At 39.7% G+C, this 17828-nt stretch overlaps 1 protein-coding gene across 17 annotated transcripts in view; it reads left to right on the top strand.

Moving 5' to 3' along the window:
• Nucleotides 1-14968, top strand: part of Rufy3 (RUN and FYVE domain containing 3) — a 77174-nt gene extending 62206 nt beyond the window's left edge. For 2 of the 17 annotated variants that reach the window (XM_070012704.1, XM_070012707.1), the window contains 6 exons: nucleotides 4474-4593; nucleotides 5983-6082; nucleotides 7859-7914; nucleotides 10539-10569; nucleotides 11826-11894; nucleotides 13548-14967. In XM_070012704.1, coding sequence (XP_069868805.1) covers nucleotides 4474-4593; nucleotides 5983-6082; nucleotides 7859-7914; nucleotides 10539-10569; nucleotides 11826-11894; nucleotides 13548-13691 — 520 coding nt within the window. In that variant the 3' untranslated portion in view covers nucleotides 13692-14967. The other 15 variants (XM_070012702.1, XR_011369993.1, XR_011369994.1 and 12 more) reach the window with 15 other exon arrangements.
• The last annotated feature ends 2860 nt before the right edge of the window (nucleotides 14969-17828 follow it).

Raw genomic sequence — 17828 nt, 5'->3', positions numbered from 1 at the left:
TTCTTTTCATTAACACGGAGCTAGGAATGAGAAGGTGCTATATATTCAGCAAAAAAAAAAATGAAACTCTTCTAGCCTAAATCAGATGTGCTGATAGAAAGAAAACGAAATTCTACCCTATTATTCTAAGATGTTGTTAAAACATTGTCAGCCTGTGTTGGTTTGTCTTGGCTATTCTGAACATTAGAAATGAAAGCTTAATCAATTTCGCTCTTGTGTATAACAAGTTGACTTGCAAGGCTGAAAGAAGTTTGAAATGTGTGTACGTAATCATGTTGTTTATTGTTTATAACTAAACCCTTTGAATACTACCACACTACATGATGTAGGGATTCTAAAAGGTATCCTCCAAGGATCTATACTGGTTCTTTCTCTCCCTTCTTTAGCCCTTTTCTGTCATGTCTCCTATGTCCCTTTTCTCTCTTCTTTTTCCTGAATAGTTATCTCACTTCCACTGACAACCTGGTGTGTGCCTCCACTGTGCTTCTCTGACTAGCTCTCTCCCACCAGTACTTATTTTTTTTTTTTGTTTTTTGGGGTTTTTTTGGGGGGTCCGGTCGTGGGGCCTGAACTCTGGGCCTGGGCGCTCTCCTTCAGCTCTTCAGCTCAAGGCCAGCATTCTACCACTTGAGCCACAGCGCCACTTCCGGCTTTTTTTCTTTTTGCTTATGTGGTGCTGAGGAATCGAACCCAGGGCCTCAGGCATGCAAGGCAAGCGCTCTACCACTGAGCCACCTTCCCAGCCCCCTGTTTCCACTTTTTTTTTTTTGGGGGGGGGGTCCAGTCGTGGGCCTGAACTCTGGGCCTGGGCGCTGTCCCTCAGCTCTTCAGCTCAAGGCTAGCACTCTACCATTTGAGCCACAGCGCCACTTCTGGCTTTTTTCTTTTTGCTTATGTGGTGCTGAGGAATCGAACCCAGGGCCTCATGCATGCAAGGCAAGTGCTCTACCACTGAGCCACCTTCCCAGCCCAAAGGATGTATTTCTTTCTGAACTCTGGGCCTGGGCGCTGTCCCTCAGCTCTTCAGCTCAAGGCTAGTGCTCTACCACTTGAGCCACAGTGCCACTTCCGGCTTTTTTCTTTTTGCTTATGTGGTGCTGAGGAATTGAACCCAGGGCCTCAGGCATGCAAAGCAAGCACCCTACCACTGAGCCACCTTCCCAGCCCTGTTTCCACTTTTATTACCAACTTATCACCTCTCTTGAACTGGAGCAGACTGTACAGAACTGGAGCAGTCTTTGGACATGCTTTCCATTTTCCTATCCATCACCCTTCTCTGATAGTTGCACCAATTAGAAATGTCCTTCCCCTTCTCACTTCCTTTTTCTTCAGAAACATTTTTATACAAAGGCTGAAATGCCAGCCTTCCTCCCAAAGCTTTTTCTGATACCTCTTCCTGGCTAGAAATAGAGCCCTGCCACTGGATTTGTCACACACTACCTCAAATGTAGAAGGTAGACATTCTGTATATTTGTGAATGAATGGGTGAATGGGCAACTTTCTTTATTTTGATGATTCGCAACCTAAACAGGGAAGGTTCTAACAGCTGCTAGCTGTATTCATCAATGAATGTTAAACCTCTGGTATGGATGACAAATATAAAGATATTTATGTAGGAAAATCACCTAAGTAATTTCTTGCTCATAAGCAATTAGAAGTTTATGGTTTAACAAATAATTTTGGGGGGAAGAAAATATTAATGGTATGACAAATATGATTTGGGTGTCTGTAAGTTATGCTTTTGAAATGTATCAAATGATTTCTCTGTGACTTTTGACTTGGCATTTAAAGCCAAGATTTGAAATAATGACTTACCTGAGTATTAAGCTAACTTATTCTCTTGCTGTCTTTGTGTTTCCCATTTATCCATTTTCTCAACCCTTTTCCACTTCATTATCATTTTTATTTTATTTAGTGAAAAAGATTTGGTGAAACAGGCAAAAACCTTAAATAGTGCGGCAAATAAACTGATCCCCAAACAACATTAGGCATTTTACAGTTGGTCACCTCACAAGTCTGCAGTCACAAATTAATTGGAAAAAGAAGAAATCCAAAAGTTATTTAACCTATATAAACTCTCACCAAAAATTGACTTTGAATTTGTTGGACTTTAAAAACAAACCAATTGGATATTGGTTGGGTTTTGTATTATTATTTTCTCCCAGAATTAGAAAATTTGGTATAAGCTCTGATTAAACACTAAAAAAGAAAACTTTAAGAAAATATTTCTAAATTGACTGGCAAATAAAAACACCACTGAAAAAAACCTAGGGAATCAAAGCTCTGTATATATATTAATGATGCCTTTATAACCTAGTCATTAATAATATCAGATTCTAGGTGTGTTGTTCATGTCTGCATTAGCAAGCCTGTTCTGCCATTGCAGTGAGTGTCATGATCTAGAGGTGACTACCATGTGAAACCTGGACTCTTCTAAAGTAGTTGTGTATCTCTTAGGCTGGTACCCCTTTTCACTTTCGTTACATAGTTTTAATCTCCAAGCCAAGGATAAGTACATAGTCTTTCAGTACAGTTCTACGTAACCAAGATTGCTTATAGTGTTTGGTTGGTTTTTGTTTGGGGTTTTTTTGTTTTGTTTTGTTTTGTTTTTGCCTTATGACTTTGGATGAAAAGGAAAGTCGCATCCTTATATTTCTTTAAAGTACATAGAGATAAAGTTAGTAATTAGGTAACTTAGAATATCATAATGTGGAAGCTTGAGAAAACCCTCCTAATATTTATCATCTCTACCTCTGCCACTTTTCTGCAATTCTACTTCCTACTTAGATAGCTCAGAAAGAATAATTTTAATTAAAAAAAATACTCCTCTCCTAGTTAAAATAAATGCACTATACATTTTTCAGATCTATTCTGCTTTTCCTACTGGAGTAAAAAGGACAAAGTTCAGGCATGAGTAATGATTTCCTGCCTGTCATTCCTTATCAACAAACATTTGCTTAAAAGTTTCTGCTACTTTTTGTTTGGATGGGGATTTGTTAAAGGTTCTTGGGATGGGGATTTGTTAAAGGTTCTTGGAAACTAATAATTGGTCATTAGGAAATAATTTCAAAATAAGAAATATATAAACAATAAATTGACATTCTGTGTTATTATTTAGTAAAACTAAAATTCCTAGTAGATGTCCACAAGCAATATTAGTAGGGCCTCATTTTCTAAGTGACCACAGATCTAACCCTTTCTAGGCTTTACATTGTAAATAATCGTATAAATACTTCAATTTTTTTTAATGACCCTATGATTTCGGGAGACAGGATTTTTACACAAGCCTTTACTCCTTCAAAAGGTCTTGACCAGATATTTGAGGGTTTTTTTTGCTTTTTTTTTTTTCATTTAATATAATTTGCAGCATTTCAGCTGCGAAGGTGGGGCACCAAACCCCTTTGCTTCCAGCTCTTGAAATTCTCTACCATCTTCTTGACAAAACCAGAATAAGAAAGTAAGATCAATTTTATGTGTGTTTTGGGTCCTTTTACTGACATAGTCAAAGAGCATTTGTTAGAAACAACTTCATGGAAGATCCCGTGCTCTTGAACTTATTTTAGATCTTATAATTTTGCACCTGTATAAATAAAGAAAGCTTTTATTGCATTCTTATCTTCATTAACCTTTTGTGGTGATAAGTGGCCTTTTCTATGAGCATTTGGAAGGAATAATCATTAAAACTTTAAAGACAACACATAGCATGCTTCTAAGTTACATTATATAAAGCCCTAAATGTTTCACTTTCAAAAACATATAGGTGCAAAGTTAGCAAGATGTTTAGAAGAAAACATCTATTAGAACCTTCCAAAGATATGGTCAGTAGTCTTATGAGCCCCAGTTCTTTGCTTGGTCACACCACTTGGTAGGAATGGACAGGGACAAGACAGCCCTCTGATAAAGGCTTTTCCCTATGTAATAATCTTAGACCTGGGTACAAGTTGATATATTATGTACTATGAGTTAATAACATGTGATTTAGGAAATGGACCAGAAAAATACTATAATTCTCCATATAAGAAGGTAGTTACCCTTTTGCAAGCTCCAATTGTGTGTGAAAAACAGAAATATAAAGTACCAAACATATTAGGAAATAACATACGAAAAAAGTAGATTAAATTTAATTACTACGTACTTGAGGTTGGCTCTGGATATGGATTTTCTAATAAAAAGTGATGTTTTATTGTTTATCATCTAATGGCTGTAAACTGTAGTACTAGAATAAAAAAAAAGTGAAAAATCAGCTTTTCCTCTGCCTGGTTCACCTTCATCTTACTTTTTTCTAGAATTTACTTCTTTGCCATCTTTTTTTTTTCTTCCCATAATTTCTTCCCCTGTGTCTTACAAAGTTTTTTTTTTTTTTTGTTTTCCCCTTCATACCTTCTTCTTTGGGTTATTTTGTGTTGTGAACATGGTCTTCCTCCCCACTGTGGCTTTTGTTTTTTATCACAAGTTCATATGGCTCACACCCAGATTGCGCCAGGCTGAGCGAGGCCGACAGTCTGCTGAGTTGGACAACCGGCTCTTCAAACAGGACTTTGGAGACAAGATCAACAGCCTACAGCTGGAAGTGGAGGAGCTCACGAGGCAGCGGTGAACAGAGGGCAACTTGAGCTGACTGGGTGGTCATGGGTAATGCTAATGCTAGACAGAGGGACCTCAGTTCCTAACAACCATCTCAACTCTGTCTTTTCAATGTCGCCTCCCTGGGCCTGGAATCAGAAAGCTTCCCTTCTATCAACATTCCCAAGATCCTGATTAAAGAATTAATAATCAGCCCAGCCATGGTAGTGGTTCATGTCTGTCATGCCTGTAATTAATACTAGCTACTCAGGAAAAGACATCGGGAAGATGTTAGATCAAAGCCAACATGGGCAAAAAATTTTCTAGACTCTATCTACAAAAATAACCAGTAAAATGCAAGGATGTAGTCATGGCTCAAGTAGTAAGAGTGCTAGCCAAGCCTGCAAGTCAAGCAAGTTCAAAGTCCTGAGTTCAAACTCCAGTACTGCCAAAAAAAAAAAAATTGTGAGAATTAGGAATTTGATGCTATGCAAGGTGGCAAACACATAAGCATATTAAAGAGGCTGAGACAGGAAAATCTTGAGTTCAAAGCTAGCCTAGGGTACATAGTAAGACCTTGACTGAAAAAAAAAAAGAAAGAAAGGGAATTAGATCCCAAAGTTCCAGATACAGTTACTAATACGGAACTCTTCACTTACTGTCACTTCTAATGTCTTTGCATTAACCCTTTGAATAGGTGATACTTTCAGATGGAATGAAAGCTTAGAAATTCTGACTATATCCCAGCTCTCACAATTAAGTTGCAACATTATTACTTAAAAATCACTTTGACTCCAGCCTGTAAATACTTTTCCATATTATCTCTCAAATGTCACTCATTTCTGTTCTGAAGCCATTGCCTTCACATAGTATTATGTTGGATATATAAGAACTAGTGGTTGAGAGTGTGAATGGAAATTCAGTACATAACTATAAAGAAAGACTAGCTTATGAAATAGAACCCCATATTTGTTACTGTATCTAGCTGAAAACATGTAAAGATGATCAAGTTTGGCAAATACTAGTTGTCACTCAGATTATTATAACTATTCATAATGTTGAACCTCTGGCACTGGCTGATCCTAAATTTTATTCTTAATTCAAGAAAATTTAAGCATGTTTTATGTTTCTCGGCATTATTGGTTTTATTGTATTACCATATGCTCTGGTAACTTTTTATTCATCAAGTATTTAAACTTAATTGCTGGACTTTAAGAAAAGGATTTAGGGAAGTGCCGCTGTGGCTCAAGTGGTAGAGTGCTCGCCTTGAGCTGAAGAGCATAAGGACAGCGCCCAAGCCCAGAGTTCAAGCCCCACAACCAACAACAACAACAACAACAACAAAAGGATTTAGCTATTTTCAGAAAATAATGTACACAGAAATAAAACTTCATTCTTTCCCTCTCCAATTTATCCCAGGAACCAGCTTGAGTTAGAATTAAAACAAGAAAAGGAAAGAAGGTTACAAATCAACAAGAGCATCCCAGGAAAGGGATCACAGAAGCCAGAACACAAGACGGTAATGTTTATTTTTCTCTTACTCATTTACTTTATTGAAACTTTTAGAGGCTACTTTAATGGACCTGTCAGTTTTCATTCATATTTCTGCAGCCTTGAGAATACAGACAGCAAACTTGAAACATGGCTAGTATTTTTTAATAAAACCATATAATCATCCCAACCCTGAATTTCACTTTAAAAGAATTTTTTTCAAATGTGGATTTGCTTCTTTATACCTTTTCTCTAAAACTAACACAAAAATAAATACTAAAGGAGCTTCTTGTTTGGGTTCCTGGGCTTCAACTGGGTCTGAGCGCTATCCCTTAGCTTTATCACTCAAGGTTAGCACTCTACCACCTAAAGTATAGCTCCACTTCTAGTTTTTTTGGTGGCTAGAGATAAGAATATCACTGGCTTTTCAAACTGCGATTCTCAGACCTCAGCTGCCTGAGAAGCAAGAATTACAGGCAGGAGTCAGTAACTCCAGCTTATGTAGAATGGTTCAGAGCAGAAATTGAAATATCTATACCATAGCCTTGAAAAGAGAGAACTATAGCACATGTGGTGGTGAAAAAGCTAAACTTTAGTAGGAAGGGAAAATGAACAATAATAACCCAATCTCTTCTAATAACGAAGTCTGTCAAATATAAACACAGAAATTGCTTCTTTTATATAATTACACATAACAAAGCAGGACTACTTATAAGCTCCTAATTTAAATCCCAGAGTATAGTGCTAATTAGATGAGTATAAAGGGGAATCCTAAATATAGATTTGTTGTATAGTTCCCATTACCATTTAAAATGTCCAAAAATTTATTCATTTCGGGAATATGAGGTTTAATTAAAATCTTGACCTCTCTTCCTTTATTTTTCCAAAAATTTTTTTTAAGTTTTTCAATACTGAATTGTTCTGTAATCAGGCATTTAGGAGGTTATTTATAAGCCTCTCTTTCTTGATATATGAGTGGTCTAAGAACAGTCTACTTTTGAACACAGATGGACAGAAGTTCAATTAGGCAAGTTTGTTTGTATGCACCACTGGAAGACTTCAGTCCTAAAAGCTGCCCAGGTAGGGATTAACAGCAATGGTAGAAGTGCACTGGAACTTCATGTTGGATTTTCAGAGTAGAGCATTTCCTGAATTACTTAGGTTATATATGTCACCAGGACACTGGGGCATCTACTTGATTGAATGCCTAGAGGATCACAAAGTCAGCTGGATGTCATGCTTCATTTTACCAGCCTTTCAGAGTTCAGTCAGGAAATATGTATATTTCTCCTCAGAACTGTTATCCTGAACCTACTTTATGAGTAAATAGGCTATATTCTGAATTTTGTTTGAATTTCACAAACAAAATATCAACTCTAAAAATAACATTGTAAACTCTATCAGAATAGTTAAGAAATTATTTGGAGGGCTGGGAAGGTGGCTCAGTGGTAGAGCGCTTGCCTTGCATGCTCGAGGCCCTGGGTTCGATTCCTCAGCACCACATAAGCAAAAAGAAAAAAGCCGGAAGTGGCGCTGTGGCTCATAGTGGTAGAGCACTAGCCTTGAGCTGAAGAGCTGAGGGACAGCGCCCAGGCCCAGAGTTCAGGCCCCACGACCGGACCCAAAAAAAAAAAAAAGAAATTATTTGGAGCAGAGGATGGGAAAACGTGTGAAAGTTAGATCTGCTCCCTAATGAAAAAGCTCCTCAGCTTTCTACTAAGTTGTTCTACAAGAAAATACCTGCAATATCTTCATAGTGTAATACCCTGAGTAATTAATAAATTGGGTCGTTTTCTTTTGGCAGGATGGAAAGCACAAAATTCAAGAGGAAAATGTTAAGTGCCTAGAAGAAGGCCACAGGTGCTTCTTAATGAACTGTTAATTATTCTATGAAGTCTGTTAGGGACAGAGTTTGGAAACAGGGAGCTTTTTAAAAAAAAATTATTGTAAAGGTGATGTACAGAGGGGTTACAGTTACACAAGTCAGGTAGTGAGTACATTTCTTTTTGAATATTATCACCCCCTCCCTCATTTTCTCCCACTTTTTCCCCTTCCAATCAACTCTCTCCCTCAAGTTGTATAGTTCATTTCCAACATAGTGTCTAGTGAAGAGGGAGCTTTTGATATACAGACCAGACTCTTGATTGATAACATAGAGACTTGGGGGTGGGAGGGGGCAGTTGTGAGGCTTAAACTCAGGGCCCGGTGCTGTCCCTGAGCTCTTTTGCTCGAGGCTAACACTCTACTACTTTGAGCTACAGCTCCACTTCCAGTTTTTGAGTGGTTAATTGGAGATAAGAGTTTCATGGGAACTTTTTTGCTTGGGGTGGCTTTGAACCATCATCCTCAGTCTCCTGTGTAGCTAGGATTATAGATGCAAGCCACCAGCACCTAGCTCCAGAGAGACATTTTAAAGGGAAAGTAAATAAATAGTGGGGGATAGAGTAAGTAAATAGTGGTGTGGGGAAACTACTGTACATGATACTGTGTGGTGGAAACACATAAATATACATTCAGGACATCAATATGTGATGAGTTGTAACAAATGCACTACTCTGCCGTGCACCTGTGGCCCATGCCTGTAATCCTAGCTACTGAGGAGGCTGAGATCTGAGGATCACAGTTCAAAGCCAGCCAGGGCAGGAAAGTCCTTTAGACTCTTATCTCCAACTAACCACCAGAAAACCAGAAGTGACGCTGTGGCTCAAGTGGTAGAGCACTAGCCTTGAGCTGAAGAGCTCAGGGTGAGCACCCAGGCCCAGAGTTGAAGCCCCATAACCGACCAAAAAACAAAACAAATGTACCACTTTGGTGCAGCATGTTGGTAAGAGCAGGCGGGGAGGGGGCTGCAGGGATATATGGGAAAATCTATACTTTGTATTCACTTTTGCTGTGAACTTAAAACTGCTCTAAAATTAAGTATTTTAGAGGGGGAGAATAGTGATGAGAAGAGATGCCAGAAGAGTTTTGAGAGAACTGTACAGTGTCATCCACTTTGGGCATGTGTCTCTGTCTAGGCTTGACACCTTCAATATGTAATATGTCACATTTGCTCTATCCAGAGCAAAGTTAGTTATTGATGAAGTAAACTACACAGTCCAACATTAGGCTGATTATGTGGGTCCTTATTCTTTATACCCTCTTGATTCCAAGGCCAGAATGTGTTCAATGTTTTTTTATTTTGCTTTCAAAAACATTGCTATACGTGCCCAGAAGTAATATGAGTTTGAGACCAGCCTGGGCTATGTAACAAAACCATGTATCAAGGGCTGGGAAGGTGGCTCATTGGTAGAGCGCTTGCCTTGCATGCCTGAGGCCCTTGGTTCGATTCCTCAGCACCACATAAGAAAAAAGAAAAAAGCCAAAGTGGCGCTGGGGCTCAAGTGGTAGAGCACTAGCCTTGAGCTGAAGAGCTGAGGGACAACGCCCAGCCCAGAGTTCAGGCCCCACGACCAGACCCCCCCCCAACCCCCCCCAAAAAAACCATGTATCAAGAAAAAAAATAAGACTTAATCCAGGACCAAACTTAAACATCTAACTGTAGGTCACATAGGAAGGGAGTTAGAAATGCTCTATTAAACCATTCAGGGAGGCTGGGAAGGTGGCTCAGTGGTAGAGTGCTTGCCTTGCATGCATGAGGCCCTGGGTTCGATTCCCCAGCACCACAGAAGCAAAAAAAAAAAAAAAAAAAAATATGCCGGAAGTGGCGCTATGGCTCAAGTGGTAGAGCGCTAGCCTTGAGCTGAAGAGCTAAGGGACAGCACCCAGGCCCGGAGTTCAGGCCCCACTACCGGACCCAAATAAACCATTCAGGTGCTTTTCATGATCAGCTTAGTTCCAGAATAAAATGAGTCCTTTACTGGAACAGTCCGACTGTCTGTCTATATTCAATGTCAAGTTCTGGGAATAAGTGACATTTCTTGTTCTATCTGTATTGTGCTGCTCTGAAGTTTAGAACATGTAACATTCACTCCTTATAAATTTAATTCTTACAAAAGTAAAAGCAATGTGGTGGCTTACACCTGGTAGAAAAAGCTATTAAAATATAAGGAAAAAAGCCACTGTAGTTTTACATGTTCGGAAACAAATACTGCTGCCTTGGTAGTAAAAAAGAAGCATAAATTTTAATTTCAAGTGTATTTAAATGGGAACCATAATGTAGACCAAGGATCAGATTTTAGTAAAATTGTAACAGCCAAAGTTTCCAAGATCTGTGGGCACCAGTGGCTCATGCCTGTAATCCTAGCTACTCAGGAGGCTGAGATCTGAGGATCATGGTTCAAAGCCAGCAAGGGCAAGAAATCTGTGAGACTCTTATCTCCAATTTAAGGGGTGGAGGGGCTCAGAAAAAGCCAGAAGTGGTGGAGGTGTGGCTCAAGTGGTAGAGCACTAGTCTTCAACACAAACAGGCTCAGGGTGTTGCTTGACAGTTTTTGTCTTCCGGGCACTTACTGACATATGTTACTATTATTTCTCCTTTATAGGCTACACTCACTCCCTACAGATGAACAGCAGGTAACTTGTGTATAAATTAACAAGTTGGTGTCCTGAGCTTAGGCACTATGTGAGACAGCATGGGAGGAGTATGACAAAGACAAGTATAGTATAAGAAAGACAAGCTACTGTGTCTGGTTCATCTCTGTAACTTACCTATTAGAAAATGAAACATGCCTGGTGTTCTTACCATTCTCAAAGGCAAAGTGAGATGAGAGATGGAGTAGGTTTTAAAATCCACTCCCTCTTCCCCCAGCCCCCACTTGACTCAGCCTCAAGCTTTTTCTGCATGGATTACTTTTGAGATAGCGTCTTGCTTCTTCTTTGCATGTACTCCTGGACTGTAACTCATCCATTTTAGGTTTCTTGTTATAGCTGTGGTGACACATGCACACCACCACACACACATCTTTTCCTGAGATAGCCTGGAGAATTTTCTGCCCAGCCTGGCCTGACACCTCCTCCCAATGTCAGCCTCCTTAGTATAGCTAAGATTACAGGCATGAGCCACCAGATTCTGGCAAACATTTTCCTTTTTACTTCTGTATGCTTAGATTTTCCTTTTAGAAATAAAACCATATTAATTTTATTCTTCAAGCTTTTATTTTTTTATTTTTTTTTTTGGGGGGGGTCCAGTTGTAGGGCCTGAACTCTAGGCCTGGGCGCTGTCCCTCAGCTCTTCAGCTCAAGGCTAGTGCTCTACCACTTGAGCCACAGCGCCACTTCCGGCTTTTTTCTTTTTGCTTATGTGGTGCTGAGGAATCGAACCCAGGGTCTCATGCATGCAAGGCAAGTGCTCTACCACTGAGCTACCTTCCCAGCCCCTAGCTTTTAGTTTTTATGATATTACAGTTACAAGTAATAAGGTGTTAGGACTATCTGTAATTTGTTTCTCCATTACAAATAGTAAGTATAATAGTTAATTAAAAAAAAAAAAAAAAAAACAACTATCACAGGGCACTGGTGGCTTACACCTGTAATTCTAGCCACTCAGGAGTTCTGAGATCTGAGGATCATGATTGATAGCCAACCTGGACAGGAAAGGCATAGACTTTTTATTTCCAACTAACCACCAGAAAACCGGAAGTGGCGCTGTGGTTCAATGTGGTAGAGTGCTAGCCTTGAGCAAAAAAAAAGCTTAGACAATGCTAGGGCCCTGAGTGCAAGCCCCATGACCGACATAAATAAATAAATAAAAGTATCTTAAAGTGCATAGTCTAAAAGCATTCATGTTTCTGGCACTAAAGGAAACTAAACTGGATCGTTGTGTGGTTTAGGATTTGCTAATGCCCTCTGAAAAGCCACAGATGTGTCAACTGTGCCAAGAAGATGGCAGTCTAACAAAGGTAACTGATGAGAAATGAGCAGATTCTTCATAGGATGTGCACTGCACCAGGCACTGACATAAGAGCATGAAGGACAGAAAGTGGGGTGGAAGGCCAAGGGAACCAAGCATTTACTGTGACTTTTTCAGTCACAGTAATTCACATCAGCAAATCCCCATTAAAACAATTAGACACACACACACACACACACAGTGTATCATGTGGCATTCCATGTACTGGAGAAGAGTGATAAAGTAGCCAAACTCCCCTTTTTTTATTGTGAAAATACCATACAGAGGGGTTACAATTACATGGGCAAGGTAATGAGTACATTTCTTATCAAGCATTGTGGCCTCCTCCTGTTTCCCCTTCCCATCCCATCCCATCTCCCACCCCATCCCCCAACCCCCCTCCCCCCACCCCCGCCAAAGTTGTAAAGGTAATTTTTCGACATAACGTCTTGTACATCTCATTGTTGCAATGGGTCCACCTGTATCCCTATTTAAACAATCCAAACTCCCTCTCTTGTGAGCCTGTACCACCATTTAATAGATGGCCATTTTCCAGCTTTCAGCCCTTGTTCCTTCTAGTATTTCATCCTGCTCAGAACAGACGGACATGAACCCTTCACGCTACAGGATCTGTTTTCCTCAGTGTCCTCCAGGGTCTCTGCCTGAGTACTTTCCCAGAGTGTTACCATAGAGTAGACAGAGCCAAGAAAGTATTCAGAAAGAAACAGTGCCCTCCATAGCTGGCACTGTCTTATTGATGCTAATACCCCCCCCCCAGTGCCTGCATGGTGCCCATTTCTTATATTGTATACAAATAAGTAAAAGTGCTTAGACATGTATACAGATTCTGGATCAGAACTTCACATCACCATTTCTGATCATGCTGAATTTTGACAATCAAAATATGACCTAATCTTTAGATACGTGAACTGCCTTAATATATTTGAAAGCTAAAATCACATAAATATGTTCTAAAATAGAATAAAATACTAATCTACTTCCTACTTTACTCCTCTCAGTCATGAAGAACAATTTCCAAAACAACTTCACTGTTGCCAGAGGAAGTCTTTGGCTTTTCCAAGTAACACTGTTCCCCTATGATCCTCTTAAGACTAAAACAAGAGGATCTCCAGTTTGAGGCCAGCCTGGGTTACATAGTGAGACCCTGTTTTAAAAGAAAAACTGTGACACTCCCCTCCCCCCACCATTCACAGGGGAAATAATTCTTCACACCATTGCTGCCTTGCCAGTCACTGGTGGCGCTGACCATGACACACAGTGGTTTGTTTGTTTGATTTTTGTCGGTCGTGGGGCTTGAACTCTGGGCCTGGGCGCTGTCCCTCAGCTCTTCAGCTCAAGGCGAGCGCTCTACCACTTGAGCTACTGCGCCACTTCCGGTTTTCTGGTGGTTTATTGGAGATAGGAGTCTCACGGTCTCTCCTGCCCGGGCTGGCTTTGAACCGCGATCCTCAGATCTCAGCCTCCTGAGTAGCTAGGATTACAGGCATGAGCCACCAGCGCCCGGCACAGTGAGTTATAAAGAGGCTAGTCTCCCTGTAAATGTAGAAAAACAAATGGGATCCTGGGAGTATTTATCATATGCCTCCTATACGATGCTTCTTATATCTTACTGTTTCCCTCTTACCTCTACTTTTTCTTGTAGAATGTGTGTAAGAACTGCAGAGGAACATTCTGTAATGCCTGCTCAACAAATGAATTGCCTCTTCCTTCCAGTATCAAGCCTGAAAGAGTTTGCAACCCCTGTCACACACAGCTGATGAAGCAGTATTCCACCAGCCCAGCCTAAGTCTGGAGGCCAAGACCTGGACCAAACCATTCATGCAGGACTAACCTCTACCTTTGTTAACTATCAAGACTCTCAAAAGCCCAGTCCTTAGAATCAAATGGAGTTTATAGGAAATAAACCTATTAACTTAAAGGAAGTTGATTTAAGTAAACCAGGTCCAGGGAGAAAAGGCAGGGTTGTGAGTGCTGGAAAGTTCACTCATTTTTCTTAATGACTGTAAATAAAAGTTACTTGGTTGAGCCTTTCTTTTCTAAATCAAGCCCAATTTGAAGGGTTCATTTTATGGTCTATCATGACCAGTGATAATGACATAATAGTAAAGAGTCACAGAAGATAATAAAAAGGGGCTGAAGTTGTAGCTCAGTGGTAGAGCACTTGCCTTGCATGCATAAGGCCCCAAGTACAATCTCCAGCATCACACAAAAGAAAAAAAAAAATCATCTCCCTCTACTATATCTGCAGCTTTAAAAGGTAGGAAGATAAAAATGACAAATGTTATCTATTTATCCAGGTGCTGCTAGACATAAAGATTGCTTCCTCTTTATTCCCATTAACTACCTCTTTAAAATCTCTCTACCAAACTGTGAACCTACACTCAGGGAAAAAAAATTAAAATAGAGCCTGAATGTATTAAAAACAATATTGTAATATATTGTAATTTCAGGACCAGCATTTTCTGATCTAGGCTTGCAAGTGTACTCACCATTTGAATAAGTATGAATGAACATTTGGTTATTTTGCCATTTAATGACTTGAAAATACTCCCCTCTTCAAAAAAGAGCCATCTCTCTTCCCAGTCCCTCCATATCATAAAAGCAGAAGGGTTTGTCTTTTGCAAACAGATATAAATTAAAGCAGGTTTAATTTGTTGATGGCTAAGAACAGCTCAATATTTATTAAAGTGTTTCTTTAATAAGGAAATTTTTCTTGAAACCAAAGATCAGAACTGGTAGGTAAGTTATTAAGTTCTATATGAAAGGATATTCTGTGGAAAAAGTAGAGAATACATTCAGCAAAGGAAGGAAAAAAATGGCAAGCTCTTTTGATTATGTTCTATGTCTAAATTAAAATTCCAATTAAGAGCTGAGAAGATTCTGTGACTGGTTAGAATTCTGGGGTAGAAACCTCCTGGAACCATGTTATTTGATAAATTCTGTCTCCTACAAAAAGCCTTGGAAACAGTTGTTCTTCCATGAGCCTGGCCTGTTAGTTGGTTAAGTTTTAAGAGTACTTGGGGAAAATAAAAGTAATAATCCAAGTCAGTTTGTTGACTTTTCCTTTAAGTTCAGAGTTTCATTGCTTTTGGCTCCTACATGAACAAGTACTGTTTCGTATATAATGGAGCTGAGAGATGGCAAAATAGGGATTATCCCAAATTGGCAAAAGTTACTAGTTTTAAGTTAAAGTGAAAAGAGGCATCTCTGTAACATGCTATAAAACTACAGTAAGTGAAACATAATGTAGACCTGAAGGAATATCTTACACTGTAGTCAAGTGATTTTGGACACAGTGTCAATACCACTGTGGGGGGAAGGTGCCCTCCTTAACAAACGTCAGAAAAATGGGATATCCACATAAATAAAACTGAAGGAACTGGAGGTGTGGCTAAGTTGGTAAAGTGCCTGGCTTGAGAGAAAAAATGCCAAGCAAGAGTCTAAAATGCTGAGTTCAAGCTCCAGTATCAGAATGACAACAAAATCTTGTACTCGTGAACTGACATGTTGAATAATTACCCCTCTGTACAACTTTTTAAGTATAATTTTAAAAAAGAAAATAGCTAGGTGCTGGTGGTTCACGCCTATAAATCCTAGCTACCTCAGGAGGCTGAGATCTGAGTGAGGATCACAGTATGAAACCAACACAGGAAGTTTTTGAAACTCTACCAATTAATTGCCAAAATGCCAGGAGTAGCATTTTGTCTAGCCTTGAGGGGTAAAAAAAAGGGGAACTAAAGTTCAACATTTATAACAAATACAAAATGTGAGATAGATCAAAAACCTAAATGGAAGTACTAGAATCCCGAAACTTTTTATTATTATTATTATTATTATTTTTTGCCAGTCCTGGGGCTTGAACTCAGGGCCTGGACACTGTCCCTGAGCTGCTTTTGCTCAAGGCTACCAGTCTACCACTTGGGTTACAGCGCCACTTCCAGCTTTTTCTGTGTATGTGGTACTTAGGAATGGAACCCAGGGCCTCATGCATGCGAGGCAAGCACTCTACCACTGAGCCACCTCCCCAGCCCGAGAATGATGAAACTCTTAAAGATGAGAAAAAGAGCTGGCAGAATGGGTCAAGTGGTAAAGTGCCTGCCTAGCAAATGGAGGGCCCTGAGTATCCAACTACATACAGTACTGAAAAAGGGGAGAGAGGTTTAAAAGCTTCAAGACATTGGATCTGGTAATGATTTCTTGGACATGTCACCAAAAATATAAACAAGAAAACTGAAAAATATTTTCAGTAAAGAGCTGGGTACCAGCAGCTCATGCCTATAATCCTAAACAACTCTCAGGAGGCTGAGATGTGAGGAACATGGTTCGAAGCCAGCCTGGACAGGAAAGTCAGTGAGACTCATCTCCAATTAACCAGAAAAGTAGTAGTGGTGCTGTGGCTCAAAGTGGTAGAGCACTAGCCTTGAGCAAAAGAGCTGAGCGAAAGTGCCCAAGCCCTGAGTTCGAGCCTGACAATGGACAGAAAAAAAAGTAAAAACTTGTGCAAATGGTAGTACTTGGGATATGAAGACAAAGCTTAAGACCAGGCTGGGCTATCTCAAACATAAGAAAAATTTTAAAAACAAAACTTGTTCATCAAGTTTTGATGATCAACAATGAAAAGGCAACCCAAGAATTTTAAGTTTTAAAACTGCTAAAGAATAGCGCATATATCACAAAGGACACATACTTTAAAAATTCAATGAGAAGGGGCTGGAAAGGTGGCTCGGTGGTAGAGCGCTTGCCTTGCATGCATGAGGCCCTGGGTTCGATTCCTCAGCACCACATAAGCAAAAAGAAAAAAGCCGGAAGTGGCGCTGTGGCTCAAGTGGTAGAGCGCTAGCCTTGAGCTGAAGAGCTGAGGGACAGCACCCAGGCCCAGAGTTCAGACCCCACAACAGGACCAAAAAATAAATTAAAAAAAAAAATTCAGTGAGAAAAGCAAAGTGCTTGACAACTATCACAGAAAAACAGAAATTCCACACGCATAAGCTAAACACCAGTAATCTCATTAAAGTGTACATCAAAACCACAATAAAATTCTATTGTATACATTAGAATGGTGGTTATTCAAAAACAAAATCAATTCATAAAATACAAACTGGAACCTCAATATGCTGTTGGTGGGAATGGAAATAGAGAGCTTTTTTGCTTTTGAGACAGGGTCTTGCTTTGTCGCTCTGGCTGGTATAGAATTCACACTGTAGCCCAGGCTGGTCTCAAATGTATAATTCTGCCTCCCAAGTGCTACAATTTTAAGCCATGATACCCAGCTCACTGGCAACTTCTTAAAAAAAAAAAAAAATACAGAATAACCAGCAAAACAGTGTAAAGCATCAAGGCACTAGTGACTGGCCCCTGTCATCCTTGCTAATGATGGTTGAAACCTGGACAAAGTTCAAAGTCAGACCAGCAGAAATGGCTGCAATTCTGTCTCCAATTAACCAGCAAAAAGCTGGGCTAGAAGAAAGGCTCAAATGGTAGAACATCTATCTACCTATAAATATAAGGCCTTGTGTTCAAACTCCATACCACTCCTGGTTCACACCTATAATCCTAGCTTCAAGAGGCTGCCTAGAGCAGGAAAGTCGATGACTCATGTCCAATTAACCACCAAAAAGCCAGAAGTGCAGCTGTGGTTCAAATAGTAGAGCACTAGCTCTACTAAAACAATAACGAAAAAACACTATTGAAACAAACAGCTCAACAGATGTATCAATTGTGAGGGAAAGCAAAAGCACAAAATATCACATAAGGCTGAAATTACAGACACATCAAATGTTACAGGCATATTTGGAACTCTGGGAATGTGAAACAGGGCGACATTTTTGGTAATAAAATTTAAAATATGTCAGCTTACAACTCAGGATGGTCTACTCCTAAGTTCTGAAAGAAATTAAAATGTTAAGTGCGCAAAAAGGATTGC

Source organism: Dipodomys merriami, unplaced genomic scaffold (assembly GCF_024711535.1).
Source record: "Dipodomys merriami isolate MVZ:Mamm:240054 unplaced genomic scaffold, mDipMer1.0.p SCAF_9, whole genome shotgun sequence".
Classification (NCBI taxonomy): domain Eukaryota; kingdom Metazoa; phylum Chordata; class Mammalia; order Rodentia; family Heteromyidae; genus Dipodomys; species Dipodomys merriami.
The sequence above is the reverse complement of the archived record's forward strand: the minus strand, read 5'-3'. Positions and strand labels throughout refer to the sequence as shown.